The 13,451-nt window shown below is 36.6% G+C and overlaps 1 protein-coding gene across 1 annotated transcript; it reads left to right on the forward strand.

The window, feature by feature from the left end:
- The first annotated feature begins 1,654 nt into the window (after positions 1–1,654).
- On the forward strand, positions 1,655–3,832 carry LOC101259903 (8-hydroxygeraniol dehydrogenase). The gene is made up of 5 exons (XM_004250143.5): positions 1,655–1,919; positions 2,103–2,216; positions 2,620–3,130; positions 3,219–3,372; positions 3,475–3,832. The coding sequence occupies exons 1-5, from the start codon at positions 1,831–1,833 to the stop codon at positions 3,675–3,677; spliced, it is 1,071 nt and encodes a 356-aa protein (XP_004250191.1). The 5' UTR covers positions 1,655–1,830; the 3' UTR covers positions 3,678–3,832.
- Positions 3,833–13,451: the final 9,619 nt, after the last annotated feature.

The following is a 13,451-nucleotide window of genomic DNA, read 5'->3' on the forward strand; positions in this document are numbered from 1 at the left end:
CTCGTAAATGTAAAAATATGCGTGTAAAAATGGTGAGACTACATGTAATGTTTCCTCAACTCATTACAAAGGTCATCATATAATATTTTTAGAAAAACTTTTGGGTGCCAAAGACACCAAATCCATGGGCTAATACATAAGAAAAATGACGAGAATCGGGTAATTCTTAAAATTTCGCTCGTAAATCTGAAAATATGCATGAAAAATGGCAGGCCAATTCGCAATGCTTCCTCAACTAATTATAGAAGTCCTCATATAAACTTTCTGAAAAGAATTTCGGGTGCCCCAAAAGTGATCCATGGCTAATACACACAAAAAATCAAGAAATGTACGTGAAAAAAATGATGGGACTATATATAATGCTTTCCCAACTCATTACAGAGGTCTTCATATAGTTTTAAGAAAAAATTTAGTGGTGCCTAAAGGCGCCAGATCCACGGGTTAATACATATAAAAATCAAGAATGTTTGGTAAATTCTAAAAGTTCGCTCGTAGATGCAAAAATATGCGTAAAAAAATTAGCGGGATTATACGCAATGCTTTCAAAACTCATTACGAAGGTCTCATATAATTTTTTTTCAGAAAATATTTTTGAGATCCCAAAAGGCGATAAATCCAAGTTAATACAACCGAAAAATCAAGAAAGTTCGAATAATTCCTAAAAATTGGCTCCTAAATCTAAAAGTATGTGTGGGAAAATGACGGGACTATACATAATGTTTTCCCAACTCATTACGGAGGTCCTCATATAGTTTTTCAGAAAAAAAAATTAGGTGTCCCAAAAGCGCCAGATCCATGGACTAATACATTCGAAAATCAAGGAAGTCTGCTAATTCCTAAACGTTGGCTCATAAATACGAAAATATGCGTAAATTAAATAGCGGTACTACATGTAATGCTTCTCCAACTCATTATAGAGGTCTCCTTACAGTTTTTTTCAGAAAAAAAAATTCGGGTGCCCTAAAGGCGCCATATCCATGAGCTAATACACACGAAAAATTAAAATCACGTGATTCCTAAAAATTAGCTCATAATATAAAAATATGCGTGTAAAAAATGACGGGACTATACGTAATACTTTTCAACTCATTACCGAGGTCTTCATATAGTCTTTCCAAAAAAAAAATTTCAAATGCCCCAATTTAGCTTGATTCATAAACTAATACAAACGAAAAAACCAAATATGATCTATATATAATATTTATTTTCGAACATACATATATGATCTGATTCAATATCAAAATTACTGGATTCTGTCAAGGAGATATACCTAGATCGATTGATACGGATCAGCATTTACTAAATCAAACCAATTGCATTTATTTTATATATTCCTAAATCTAACCAAATCAATAAAGCCGAACTTTTTCTGTATTTTTTTTTTCAAAATCTTTTATGATTCCATACAATCATATTAAAACATTTGATTTGAAACTAATTTGATTCCATACAATCATATTAAAACATTTGATTGAAACTAATTTCTACTAATTAAGTATGTCACTACTACACATAGTTTAAAATAATATAAAGACTAATTTTTTAAAATTAAATTAGCGGCTAGACCTTGGTCACGTAATATTGAACCATTTTCCTAGAAACATCATATAATATAATATTATGTTATATTAATTCATAAAAAGGCAACTTGTACAGACAAGCCATGACGATAACATTTTTTTTTACCTCATTGGCTACGTCACTAGCCATCAACTCAAATGCCTATTTATTCAAATGAAAAATCAATATTTGGACTATAACTTTACTCAAATTAATTGTTCAAATAACAGTAATAATAATTATCTCCAAAAATAAACAAAAACCAAGAAAATGGAAAAATCAAATGAAAATGTTGAGGCATTTGGATGGGCAGCTAGAGATACTTCTGGGGTACTCTCTCCTTTCAATTTCTCGAGAAGGTACCGTCTTTTCGAATTTACGTTATATAAAATGACTGTACAGATAGTTTATATGTTATATGAATGAGATCTACATACACAACATATCTACACCGATAGTATATCAATTTCGAACATATTGACAAACTAGTTAATCGAACAGTATATATATATATATGTAACTTTTCTTGTTGAATGGTGAAGGGTGACTGGTGAAAAAGATGTGCAATTCAAAGTTATGTATTGTGGAATTTGTCATTCTGATCTTCATCAAATCAAGAATGAATGGAGCAATAGTATATATCCAATGGTACCAGGGTAAGTTTCATTTTGATCCATATATTTTACTATGTTCTTTAATGATAACTTTGTCGTAGACAAAGAAATCGTTATGTTTAATTTAATTTAAGTTGAAAAATGGTAGACGAGCGGACTTAACATTCACCAAGTTTCAAAAAGAGTATTCTTATAATTGCAATATATGTATGTGATTACTGATTAGAGAGGCAGAGCCAGGATTTGAACAGTATATAATAATTGCAATATATATATATATATATATATAGTTAGTTTGGTTTGATCATCAAGAAGTTTACTAAAAAACTTAGCGATGATGAAATATGTTGGTAAACAACAACTAAAATCCATAGCTAAATCGGATTAAGTTCTGCTTACATTTCATTCTATTATACTGAATATGTTGTTGTACGCTTGCTTACAGGCATGAAGTTGTTGGTGTAGTAACTGAAGTTGGCAGCAAAGTTGAGAGGTTCAAAACTGGTGACAAAGTTGGAGTTGGATGTTTAGTAGGATCATGTAGAAAATGTGAAAATTGTGACAACGATCTTGAAAATTATTGTCCCGATCAGATCATGACCTACAATGGTGTTTACACCGATGGAACCCCCACGTATGGTGGTTACTCCGATATAATGGTAACGAACGAGCACTACGTGGTCCATTGGCCCGAAAATTTACGAATGGAAGCAGCTCCCCTGTTGTGTGCAGGGATCACAACTTACAGTCCTTTGAGACATTACGGACTAGATAAACCTGGAATGCACATTGGTGTTGTTGGTCTCGGTGGTTTGGGACATATGGCTGTGAAATTTGCTAAGGCGTTTGGAACAAAAGTAACTGTCATAAGTACATCTGCTAGTAAGAGAGATGAAGCAATGGATCGTTTAGGGGCAGACTCGTTTTTGGTCAGTCGTGACCCTGACCAAATGCAGGTCGATCAATCAATCAACTACGTTTCAAATTTTCTAACATAGTGTGTGACATACGAATAATACTAATTTTTTCGTTTTATACGAGCAGGGTGCAGCAGGGTCACTAGATGGCATCATCGATACTGTATCCGCGATTCATCCTCTTCTTCCATTGATTAATTTGTTGAAAACTCATGGAAAGCTTGTGATGGTTGGTGCCCCTGAAAAGCCATTAGAGTTGCCTGTATTTCCCCTGCTTTTAGGTACATTTGGTCTTAAATCGACGATTTTGATATATATATATATATATATATATATATATATATATATGTTGATATGTAATATTAATGTAATGTGTGTAATAGGAGGGAAGCTAGTGGCGGGGAGCGCGATAGGAGGGATGAAGGAGACACAAGAGATGGTTGATTTCGCGGGGAAGCATAACATAACACCAGATATTGAAGTAGTGTCAATGGACTACGTGAATACAGCGTTGGAACGCCTTTTGAAATCGGACGTGAAGTATCGTTTTGTGCTTGACATTGGCAACACATTGAAGAAGAATTGAGATGAAGGGGACATCTTGGTAAAAAAAAATGAGTGTGTTATAGGGTTTATGATTTTGTCTTTTAAGCTTGTAATTTTGTTCTTTAAATTTCTTATGTTTTGTGTATGAAAAGGAATAAGGAGTTAAGAGAATAAATACGATATGGTGTTTTCTAATATCGAAGCTCATTAAAAACTTTTTTCCATCTAGCATTTACATCAAACTATACGAGATTTGTCGTAGTACATTTTGATTTTCTTAATGTATGCATGCATTTACCTATCCTTTAGTGAGTAAAGCAAAATGCAATAACACTATCTATAATGCCAATGGAATTTTTTTTAATAGGAATAAGAAATATCAAATTGTTAAGTTTAGCTAAATTATGGTAAATATTTATTATTTTAACTTTAATATATTAAACAACAAGATAAAAATACATGTTACTTAGGTAATTATGTGGTAAATTTGTGTAGTGCCTGACAAATCAATGAATCGAAGTTAAAACGTTTATTATAGGAAAAAATTTATATAATAGCAAATTAATAAATTAAATTAAATTGTATAACTACACTTTGATTTAATTGTGTCATATAACAAACTGTTTGTCAGTGTGTATCTCCTTCAAATTCTCACTCGCTATTCTTTCTCTCTCGCTCTCTCTCTCTCGCTTTTATACAAAGACAAATGTATAAAATGCGTTATTGTTTGTATAAAGCGAGAGAAAATTGTACATATACATATATTTTCATTCCCCTCTCTCCCCTCTCTCAGATCTCACTCGCCACCCTCTCCTCTCTTGCTAATACAAACAGAACGTAATGTGAAAAAATCTTACCCCAGAACACAAACCAGGTTCGTGTAAGTTGTTTTTAAGTAAAGACAGAGTAAAGACACAAACACTTATTGAATTAAAACCTTCCTCACTCAAGGAAGGAAAAACCTCGTTTTATTAATTCAACTATAAGATTTTGTGATTACAACTCAATAATCAAAAGTCTTATCTCTACTACTCCCTCGATTAACTCCAATCGATCTCTCCAAAAGGCCAAACCCACCTTTTGTTACAACTCTTGCTAACAACCAACCCTACAAAGAGCCAATTTCACCCTTTGTACAATAAACTGTAAACTATAATTAAGAACAAAAACAAGACAAATAGTTCTACACGATAAAAACTTTCTCACTCAAGAATGTTTTGACCGTGGCAATCCTATCAATCTTGAAGACCTCAATTTGATGAATAATTCTCTCTTGTTCTCTGCGTGAAGTCGTTGTGTTTTCCTCTGCCTCGTATGCTTCTTATAGAGTTTTTGCCTTGTACAATCCTCACTAATAAGGTAAGAAAGTTATATTTAAACAAGGATTCTTTTTTAATTTAGAATCCTTATTATACACAACTTCCTTCCTTAATAATATATTTAAGGTTTTCCTTATTTGTATTAACTTGTACCTTTAATATACTATTTTGGCTTTGACAAATAACTCTATTGTACTTGATCTTGGACTCTAGCTTGACTTCTTTGTTGTGTGCATTTGCTACTGTTCTTTGCGCTTTTTGTCTATCATCAAAACGAATTAACAATTCTATCACATTCTATCATATTCCCCCTTTTTGATGAAGACAAACATGTAACGTGTGATGTATGCGCAAATAACTCTTCCCCCTTTTGACGAATCAAAAAGACATCAACAGCGTCTAATCAACACTAATCAATATCCATAGCTACAAATACGCTCATCCAGTTGAGCAATGTAAATTGTTCTGGCAACAAAACAGAGTGAAACAAGGAGCAACAATACAGAGTGAAACCAACTAAGAGAACCAGGTTCAGACAACATGCTTTATCACTGTGGAGGTTGATCAGGCTTAGTTGAAGCAGAAGCCAGCATATCCAAAACTCTGTCAACTCTTGCATTGTTAGCAAGTTGCTGCTGCACCAACTGATCCTTCAACTTGTGTATTTCAGCATTTGAGGAATCGAGCTCAGCACGCAATTTCTGGTTGTCTGATTCAAGAGAAGCGTTCTTTTCTTCAGCTACTTTAAGTTCCCTAAGTAACTGAGCAACAGGACCAGATGTACGTGGAGACGCAGTTGCAACCTGCTCCGACTCCATAGAAATGCCACAATCAGCAAGGATAGTTTGAGTGAACATATCTGCACGAGTTAAAATCCTGTCTTCTTCCAATGGTACTTCAAAAGCATCAAACACCCTGGTCAATAGATTTCCAAAAGCTAACTGATGAGAGCCTAACTTAGGATCCACGATTCTAGCAAGATGTTTGATAATCAGTGTAGGCCAATCAATGCGCTCTTTGCACTCAAGTGCGTTCATAAGTCCCATGTCTCTTATGGAGGCAATGTGACGTTGGTGACCTCTAGGCAGTATCACCTTATGAACTATCTCAAAAAGAAGCTTATGCAACGATCGCATTATTCCCTTTAAAACCGTTTGAGCCCTAGAATGAACTCTACCTTGAGAGAATTGAGCTGGCAGACTAGAATACTCATCAAAACCCCAGTTGTACTCATCTATACCCACAGATGGTATATGCAAGATTTCCTCAAGCTTGGTTGCATCAAACACAATGTCAACTCCCTTTACACTAGACGACGCCACATCTCCTTCTAGGATGACCAAGTTCGTATAGAATTCGACCACTTCCTTTTCATAAATCAAACTGGGTTCTAGAAATAACTCCTCCCACCCTTGAAACCTTAGAAGTTCGCAAACCTGCTTCACTAAATCCATTGAAAGTATATCAGGGTGAAAGGTTCTACCCCTAAACACTGATTTGGTTTGGAAGTACTTTTTTCTTCCCACTTTTAGAAATTTATCTGCATTTCTTTTCGCAGATTTTGATTTGGATGGGGGAGTAGCAGATTGTTTACCCTCAGACATAGCATCAGTATCAGAAGCAAGATCCATTGGGGAGACTGATGAAGGAATAGGAGACTTACCCAATCGGCGACGCTTCACCCCAGATGGTGCATCATCAGCTGGTTTGACCGCATGCGCACTCCTTGTGACTGGACTGTGTGGACGAACCTGTTTGACTGCAATGTGCTTTCTTGGCCGCCTTGGTTTTGTAGGGTGAGGGGAACTCAAAAGAATATCATCATGGATTGGAGAGAGTGGTGGATTTTGAGAAGTGGTGTGGTGAGATGGTGAAGAAGGGGGGATGGTTGGGACAGTAGCTGTGGGAGATGTTGGGTTTGGTGAAAGTGGGGTTTCGTGGACCGGTGATGTTAGAGTTTCTTGGACTGGTAATGGGGGAGATTCGATGATGGGTGGTGGTGGGGAGTCTGTAACGACAGGTGAAGATGCGCCTTGGACTTGTGATGGTGGAGATGGAGCTTTTGGTGGTGGAGATGGAGTTTTTTGTGGTGGTGATGGAGCTTTTGGTGGTGGTGATGGAGCTTTTTGTGGTGGGATTTGGCTTTCCTCCCCAAGATTGGGCACACCATCAACAACTTGGTTTTCTTCCCCCTGAGAATATGCACTATCAGACGAGCTTTCGTCATCGGAGTAAGCAACAAGTGGATTAGTCATGGTTATGGAAGGGATTTTGGTTTCTTGGTTTTCAAAAGAATGAAGGGGAGAGAAAGTTGGTTGCTAGTTTAGAGAGAGTGCTTTATTGGGAACGGTTTTGGTGTTGTAATCAAGGGGTTGGAGTAATTATGGGGGATTGACATCGAGGAGACGTGCGCCGTGACGGTTGCACCTGCTTGTCAGAGAGGGGGCATGGGAGAGAGAAGATGAGATTGATTTCCCCCAAAAAAAATTTTAAATATATTTTTTTTTAAATAATTTTTTTTTTGTAATTAATTTTTTTTTGTGCAATGATTATGTAGAACCATCTTGACTGAACCTGGTTTATACCTTATTAGAACTTGGTTGGGCATAGTTCATTCTAAGAAGATGAGCCCTAACTCAAGTCTATTTTTCTGAAATGACTCTCTTCCTAGTGCCTTGGTGAAGATATCAGCAACTTGATTCTCAGTTTTGCAGAACTCCATTATTATGTTTCCCTTTTCAACATTATCACGAAGAAAGTGATGTCTAACATCTATGTGTTTGGTGCGCTTGTGTTGAACTGGGTTTTTGGCCATGTTTATAGCACTTGTGTTATCACATAGAATAGGAATACAACCTGTTTCTATACCAAAGTCTTTAAGCTGCTGTTTTTTCCAAAGAAGTTGGGCACAATATGAAGCAGCTGCAACATACTCAGCCTCTGCAGTAGATAGAGCCACTGAATTTTGTTTTCTTGTTGCCCAGGATATTAAACATGGTCCTAAAAAGTGTGCCATCCCAGAAGTACTTTTTCTATCAACCATGTGTCCTGCATAATCAACGTCAGTAAATCCCTTTAGATCAAAAGAGTCACCAGTTGGATACCAGAGAACCAGGTTTATTGTACCTTTCAAATATCTCAGGATTCTCTTGACAACTTTTAGATGTGATTCCTTTGGGCAAGACTGAAATCTTGCACATAGACCAACACTAAACACTATATCAGGTCTGCTAGCAGTGAGATACAGGAGTGATCCAATCATACCTCTATATCTAGTGTCATTGACGGGTGAACCTGGTTCATCTTTATCAAGCTTTGTTGTTGTCCCAATGGGGGTATCATTTGTCTTAGCTTCATTCATATCATACTTCTTCAGTAATTCCTTGATGTACTTTTGTTGACGAATTGATGTTCCAACTGGAGTTTGCTTAATTTGAAGTCCCAAGAAGAAGTTTAATTCTCCCATCATACTCATCTCAAACTCACTATCCATTAGTTGAGCAAATTCTACTCCTAGTGAGTCATTGGTTCCTCCAAATATGATGTCATCTACATATACTTGGACTATGAACAGATCTTTACCTTATTTTCGAAGGAACAATGTATTGTCAATTTTTCCTCTTGTATATCCATGTGTGAGAAGAAAAGTAGACAATCGATCATACCATGCTCTTGGTGCTTGTTTTAACCCATAGAGTGCTTTGTCCAATTTATATACATGATCAGGATATATGGTATTTTCGAACCCTGGAGGTTGTTTTACATACACCTCTTCTTGTAGGTAACCATTTAGAAAGGCACTTTTGACATCCATTTGGTAGAGTTTAAACTCCATGTGAGCAGCATATGCAACCAGTATTCTAATGGCCTCAATTCTTGCTACTGGTGCGAAGGTTTCATCATAGTCTATACCTTCTTCTTGGTTGTATCCCTGTACGACTAGCCTAGCTTTGTTGCGCACTATTTGACCTTGCTCATCGAGCTTGTTTCTAAACACCCACCTAGTTCCTATTACTGTTCTGTTTTGGGGCTTTGGAACCAGGTTCCACACTTTGCTTCTTTCAAATTGGTTGAGTTCTTCTTGCATAGCACCAATCCATTCAGAGTCTAGCAGCGCTTCCTTTATATTTTTAGGCTCAATCAGGGACACATAGGCAGAGAATGCACACATACCACGTAGTTTGGATCTTGTAGATATGCCTGAGTTAAGAGGAGTAAGAAGATTTTGCAGAGGGTGAGAGCTTTGATGTTTCCAATTATGAGTGGAAATACTTACTAGTTCTTGAGGTGCAGATGAACCAGTTTCGTCAGCAGACTTATCTCCTATTTCAGATGGTATGGTTTCTTTTTCCCATGTTTTTGGGTCTGATGGCTTGGAGCAGGTTTCCTCATTTTGTTCATCCTCTGAATTTCCTTCAACTTCACTAGTATGTTCATTAAAAACAACATGGACACTTTCTTCTGCACGGTTTGTTCTTTTATTCAGTACCTTGTAGGCCTTGCTTTGTAATGAGTAGCCTAGAAAAATTCCTTCATCGCTCTTGGCATCAAATTTTCCCAAATTGTCTTTGTCATTGTTGTGTATAAAACATACACATCCAAAGGCCCTAAGATGTGCTAGATTTGGTTTTCTTCCTTTTAGTAGCTCATATGGTGTTTTGTTTAACACTGATCTGATCATACATCTATTTATTAAATAGCATCCTGTATTTACTGCTTCAGCCCAATAGAATTTTGGAAGTTTGCTTGAGATTAACATTGTTCTTGCAATATCTTCCAGTGTTCTATTTTTCCTCTCAACAACACCATTTTGTTGTGGTGTTCTAGGTGCTGAGAAGTTATGCTCAATCCCATTTGTAGTACAAAATTGTAGGAATTGTGAGTTCTCAAACTCCAGTCCATGATCAGATCTGATGCTGATTATTTCTTTGTTGAATTTCTTCTGAACCAGCTTTGCAAAAACTTCAAACATAGTGAATGTCTCATCCTTTGTTGCAAGAAACAATGTCCAAGTGAATCTTGAGTAGTCATCAACTATTACAAACACATATCTTTTTCCACCCTGCTTTGTACACGCATTGGTCCACATAAATCCATGTGAAGCAGTTCGAGTGGCTTAGTAGTACTTACTGTCAACTTTGGTTTGAAGGATGACCTAACCTGTTTTCCTTGAATGCAGGTTCCACATACTTGGTTTTCCTTGAAACTTTTGGTTGGCAATCGCCTAACCAGGTCTTTAGATATGAGCTTGTTTATAGTTGCCATGCTAATGTGTCCCATTCTTTTGTGCCATAGCATGGAGAAATCTGAGACTGCACTTAGACATTTAAGATTATCTTCCTTGGAGTCAACAGTCTTGACTTTGTACACATTCTTGTGTCTCTTTCCTAGTAGAACCAGGTTTCCAGTCACTGAGTTTGTTACTATGCATTCTTTTTCTGTAAAGAGAACGTTGTTTCCTTTATCACATATTTGAGATACGCTCAAAAGGTTATGTTGTAGACCATTCACATAATATACATTCTCAATTGCATGAGTATCCATTGATCCAACCTTTCCAATTCCCTGAATTTCACCACTTTTACCATTACCAAAGGCAACGTTTCCTCCTTTGATGTTCTTGAGTGAGAGGAAGCTTCTTTTATCTCCAGTCATGTGTCTTGAGCATGCACTATCCAAGTACCATTGTTGCTGCTTCCTCTTCACTGATCCCGGCAATTTATTGTTGAATTTTAGATTTTGGTACCCAAATCCACTTTGATTTAAGCTTAGGGAATGGGTGGATAAGATTTCTTCTGGCCCAGATAGGAAGAGATTTGTCTGTAGGGATTTGTTTTTGCTCATTGGGTTTATCATGATGAGGTTTTCTCAAGGATTTCAAGTTTTTGTCATGAGCAGTTTGTTTCTTTTGACAATCATGACTTTTATGTCCTACCAGTCCACAGTGCATGCATAAACAATCTATGTTGGGATTTTTTAATTGAGAACTGGTTCTATCAAAACCTATCCCATGTTTCTCAATTGTGCGATTCTTGTGAATGCTGTCAAGCAGTATGGAGGACCTGGTCCATCTCATTCCATTTTCTGCTTCAGTTTTAGTCACAAGAAGCTCTTTGGAGAGTGTTTCATTCCTTTTAGTTACCAATTCTAGATTTTTACTTAGTTTGGTATTCTTAGATAAAAGATGAAGATTCTGTTTTTCAAGACTCTTGTTTTCTTCTCTTAGTGATGCATAGTCTTCCATTATCAGTTCCCTTTTTTAGTCTATGGTTTTATATGCATCAATGAGAGTTTAGAGTAAGGATTCTAGCTCTCTTTTTGAGTATGAACCTAGATTGTCTTGTAAGTGATGAAGACTAACCTTTTCATTTGTATCTTCTTCTTCTTTTTCCTCTTCATAATCTGATCCAGCCATGAGTGCTAGTATGGTTTCTTGTGATCTGCAAGTTTCCCTTTCTTCCTTGGTTTCCACTGCTACAAGGGCGAGAAAGTCATAATTATCTTCTTGTTCTAGTGCAAGAAGAGACTGGTTTTCTGTCTCATCACCCTCAGACTCTTCATCAGATGAATTCCCCATTGCTGCATAAGCTCTCTTCATTGACATGTCTGCCTCTTGAGTTGTCATTCTTCTGTTTGAGGGAACAAACTTATCCTTTTTGATGTCTTTACCTTTCTCAAAGTTTACCTTTTTCTGCTCTACAGCCCAAAGTGGGCAGAATTTTATGAAGTGATCTGGACTCCCACACTTATGACAAACCTGGTCTTTAGTGTTTTCAGATGGTTTTTAAAAAGCTTTCTTTTGAAAGGTCTGCCCTCTCTTTAGCATTCTAGTGAACCTTTTAGTTATGAGGGCGATATTTTCATCTTCAAAATCATCTGATGCAGTAGCCTTTAGAACCAGGTTCCTTTCCTTTCTTTTTCCTCCAATTTCCTTTTCTTGGTTTTTCTTAAGTTCGTATGTGATGAGATTACCAATTAACTCATCCATTCCCAGTGAGTCCAGGTCGCGGGCTTCAGTGATAGCCTCGACTTTGCTTTCCCAAGTTTCAGGAAGGACACTCAAGAGTTTCCTTATTGCTTTTCCGTTAGGCACTATCTCTCCTAAAGAGTACATCTCATTGATGATGGAGGTGAACTTGGTGTGCATGTCTTGAATAGTCTCTCCTTCTGCCATCCTGAACAGCTCATATTGCCTGTTCAAGTTATCAATTTTAGACTTCTTGACTTGCGTTGTTCCCTCATGAGCTGTTTGCAGTGTTTCCCATATGGCTTTGGCATCTTGACATGACGAGATTCGATTATATTCGTCTGGTCCTATGCCACATATCAGAATTTTCTTGGCTTTGGCATTGTTTTGAATTGCAAGCTTGTCTTCAACATTCCATTCCTTTCTTTCTTTTGGGATTTTGGTGATTCCATTAGTTGCTGTTTTCATAGGTATGGTTGGGCCATCTAGAATTACTCCCCATAGATCAAGGTTTTCGCCAATGAGATGGTCCATCATACGATTTTTCCACCATCCATAATATTTGCCATTGAACAGTGGTGGTCGTGTTTGTGATGCTCCCTCTTGTAGGGTAGGTGGTGCTGCCATTGAGTCTTTTCAAGGTGTGAATCTTTTAACGAAAAGACCTGCTCTGATACTAATTGAAAAAATCTTACCCCAGAACACAAACCAGGTTCGTGTAAGTTGCTTTTAAGTAAAGACAGAGTAAAGACACAAACACTTATTGAATTAAAACCTTCCTCACTCAAGGAAGGAAAAACCTCGTTTTATTAATTCAACTATAAGATTTTGTGATTACAACTCAATAATCAAAAGTCTTATCTCTACTACTCCCTCGATTAACTCCAATCGATCTCTCCAAAAGGCCAAACCCACCTTTTGTTACAACTCTTGCTAACAACCAACCCTACAAAGAGCCAAACCCACCCTTTGTACAATAAACTGTAAACTATAATTAAGAACAAAAACAAGACAAATAGTTCTACACGATAAAAACTTTCTCACTCAAGAATGTTTTGACCGTGACAATCCTATCAATCTTGAAGACCTCAATTTGATGAATAATTCTCTCTTGTTCTCTGCGTGAAGTCGTTGTGTTTTCCTCTGCCTCGTATGCTTCTTATAGAGTTTTTGCCTTGTACAATCCTTACTAATAAGGTAAGAAAGTTATATTTAAACAAGGATTCTTTTTTAATTTAGAATCCTTATTATACACAACTTCCTTCCTTAATAATATATTTAAGGTTTTCCTTATTTGTATTAACTTGTACCTTTAATATACTATTTTGGCTTTGACAAATAACTCTATTGTACTTGATCTTGGACTCTAGCTTGACTTCTTTGCTGTGTGCATTTGCTACTGTTCTTTGCGCTTTTTGTCTACATCAAAGCGAATTAACAATTCTATCACATTCTATCATAATGCATAAATTGTACTTTTGTTTGCATAAAGCGAAGAAAAATTATATATACACATGCAAATACATAG

The sequence above is a fragment of the Solanum lycopersicum genome, chromosome 11, assembly GCF_036512215.1.
Source record: "Solanum lycopersicum chromosome 11, SLM_r2.1".
Lineage (NCBI taxonomy): Eukaryota > Viridiplantae > Streptophyta > Magnoliopsida > Solanales > Solanaceae > Solanum > Solanum lycopersicum.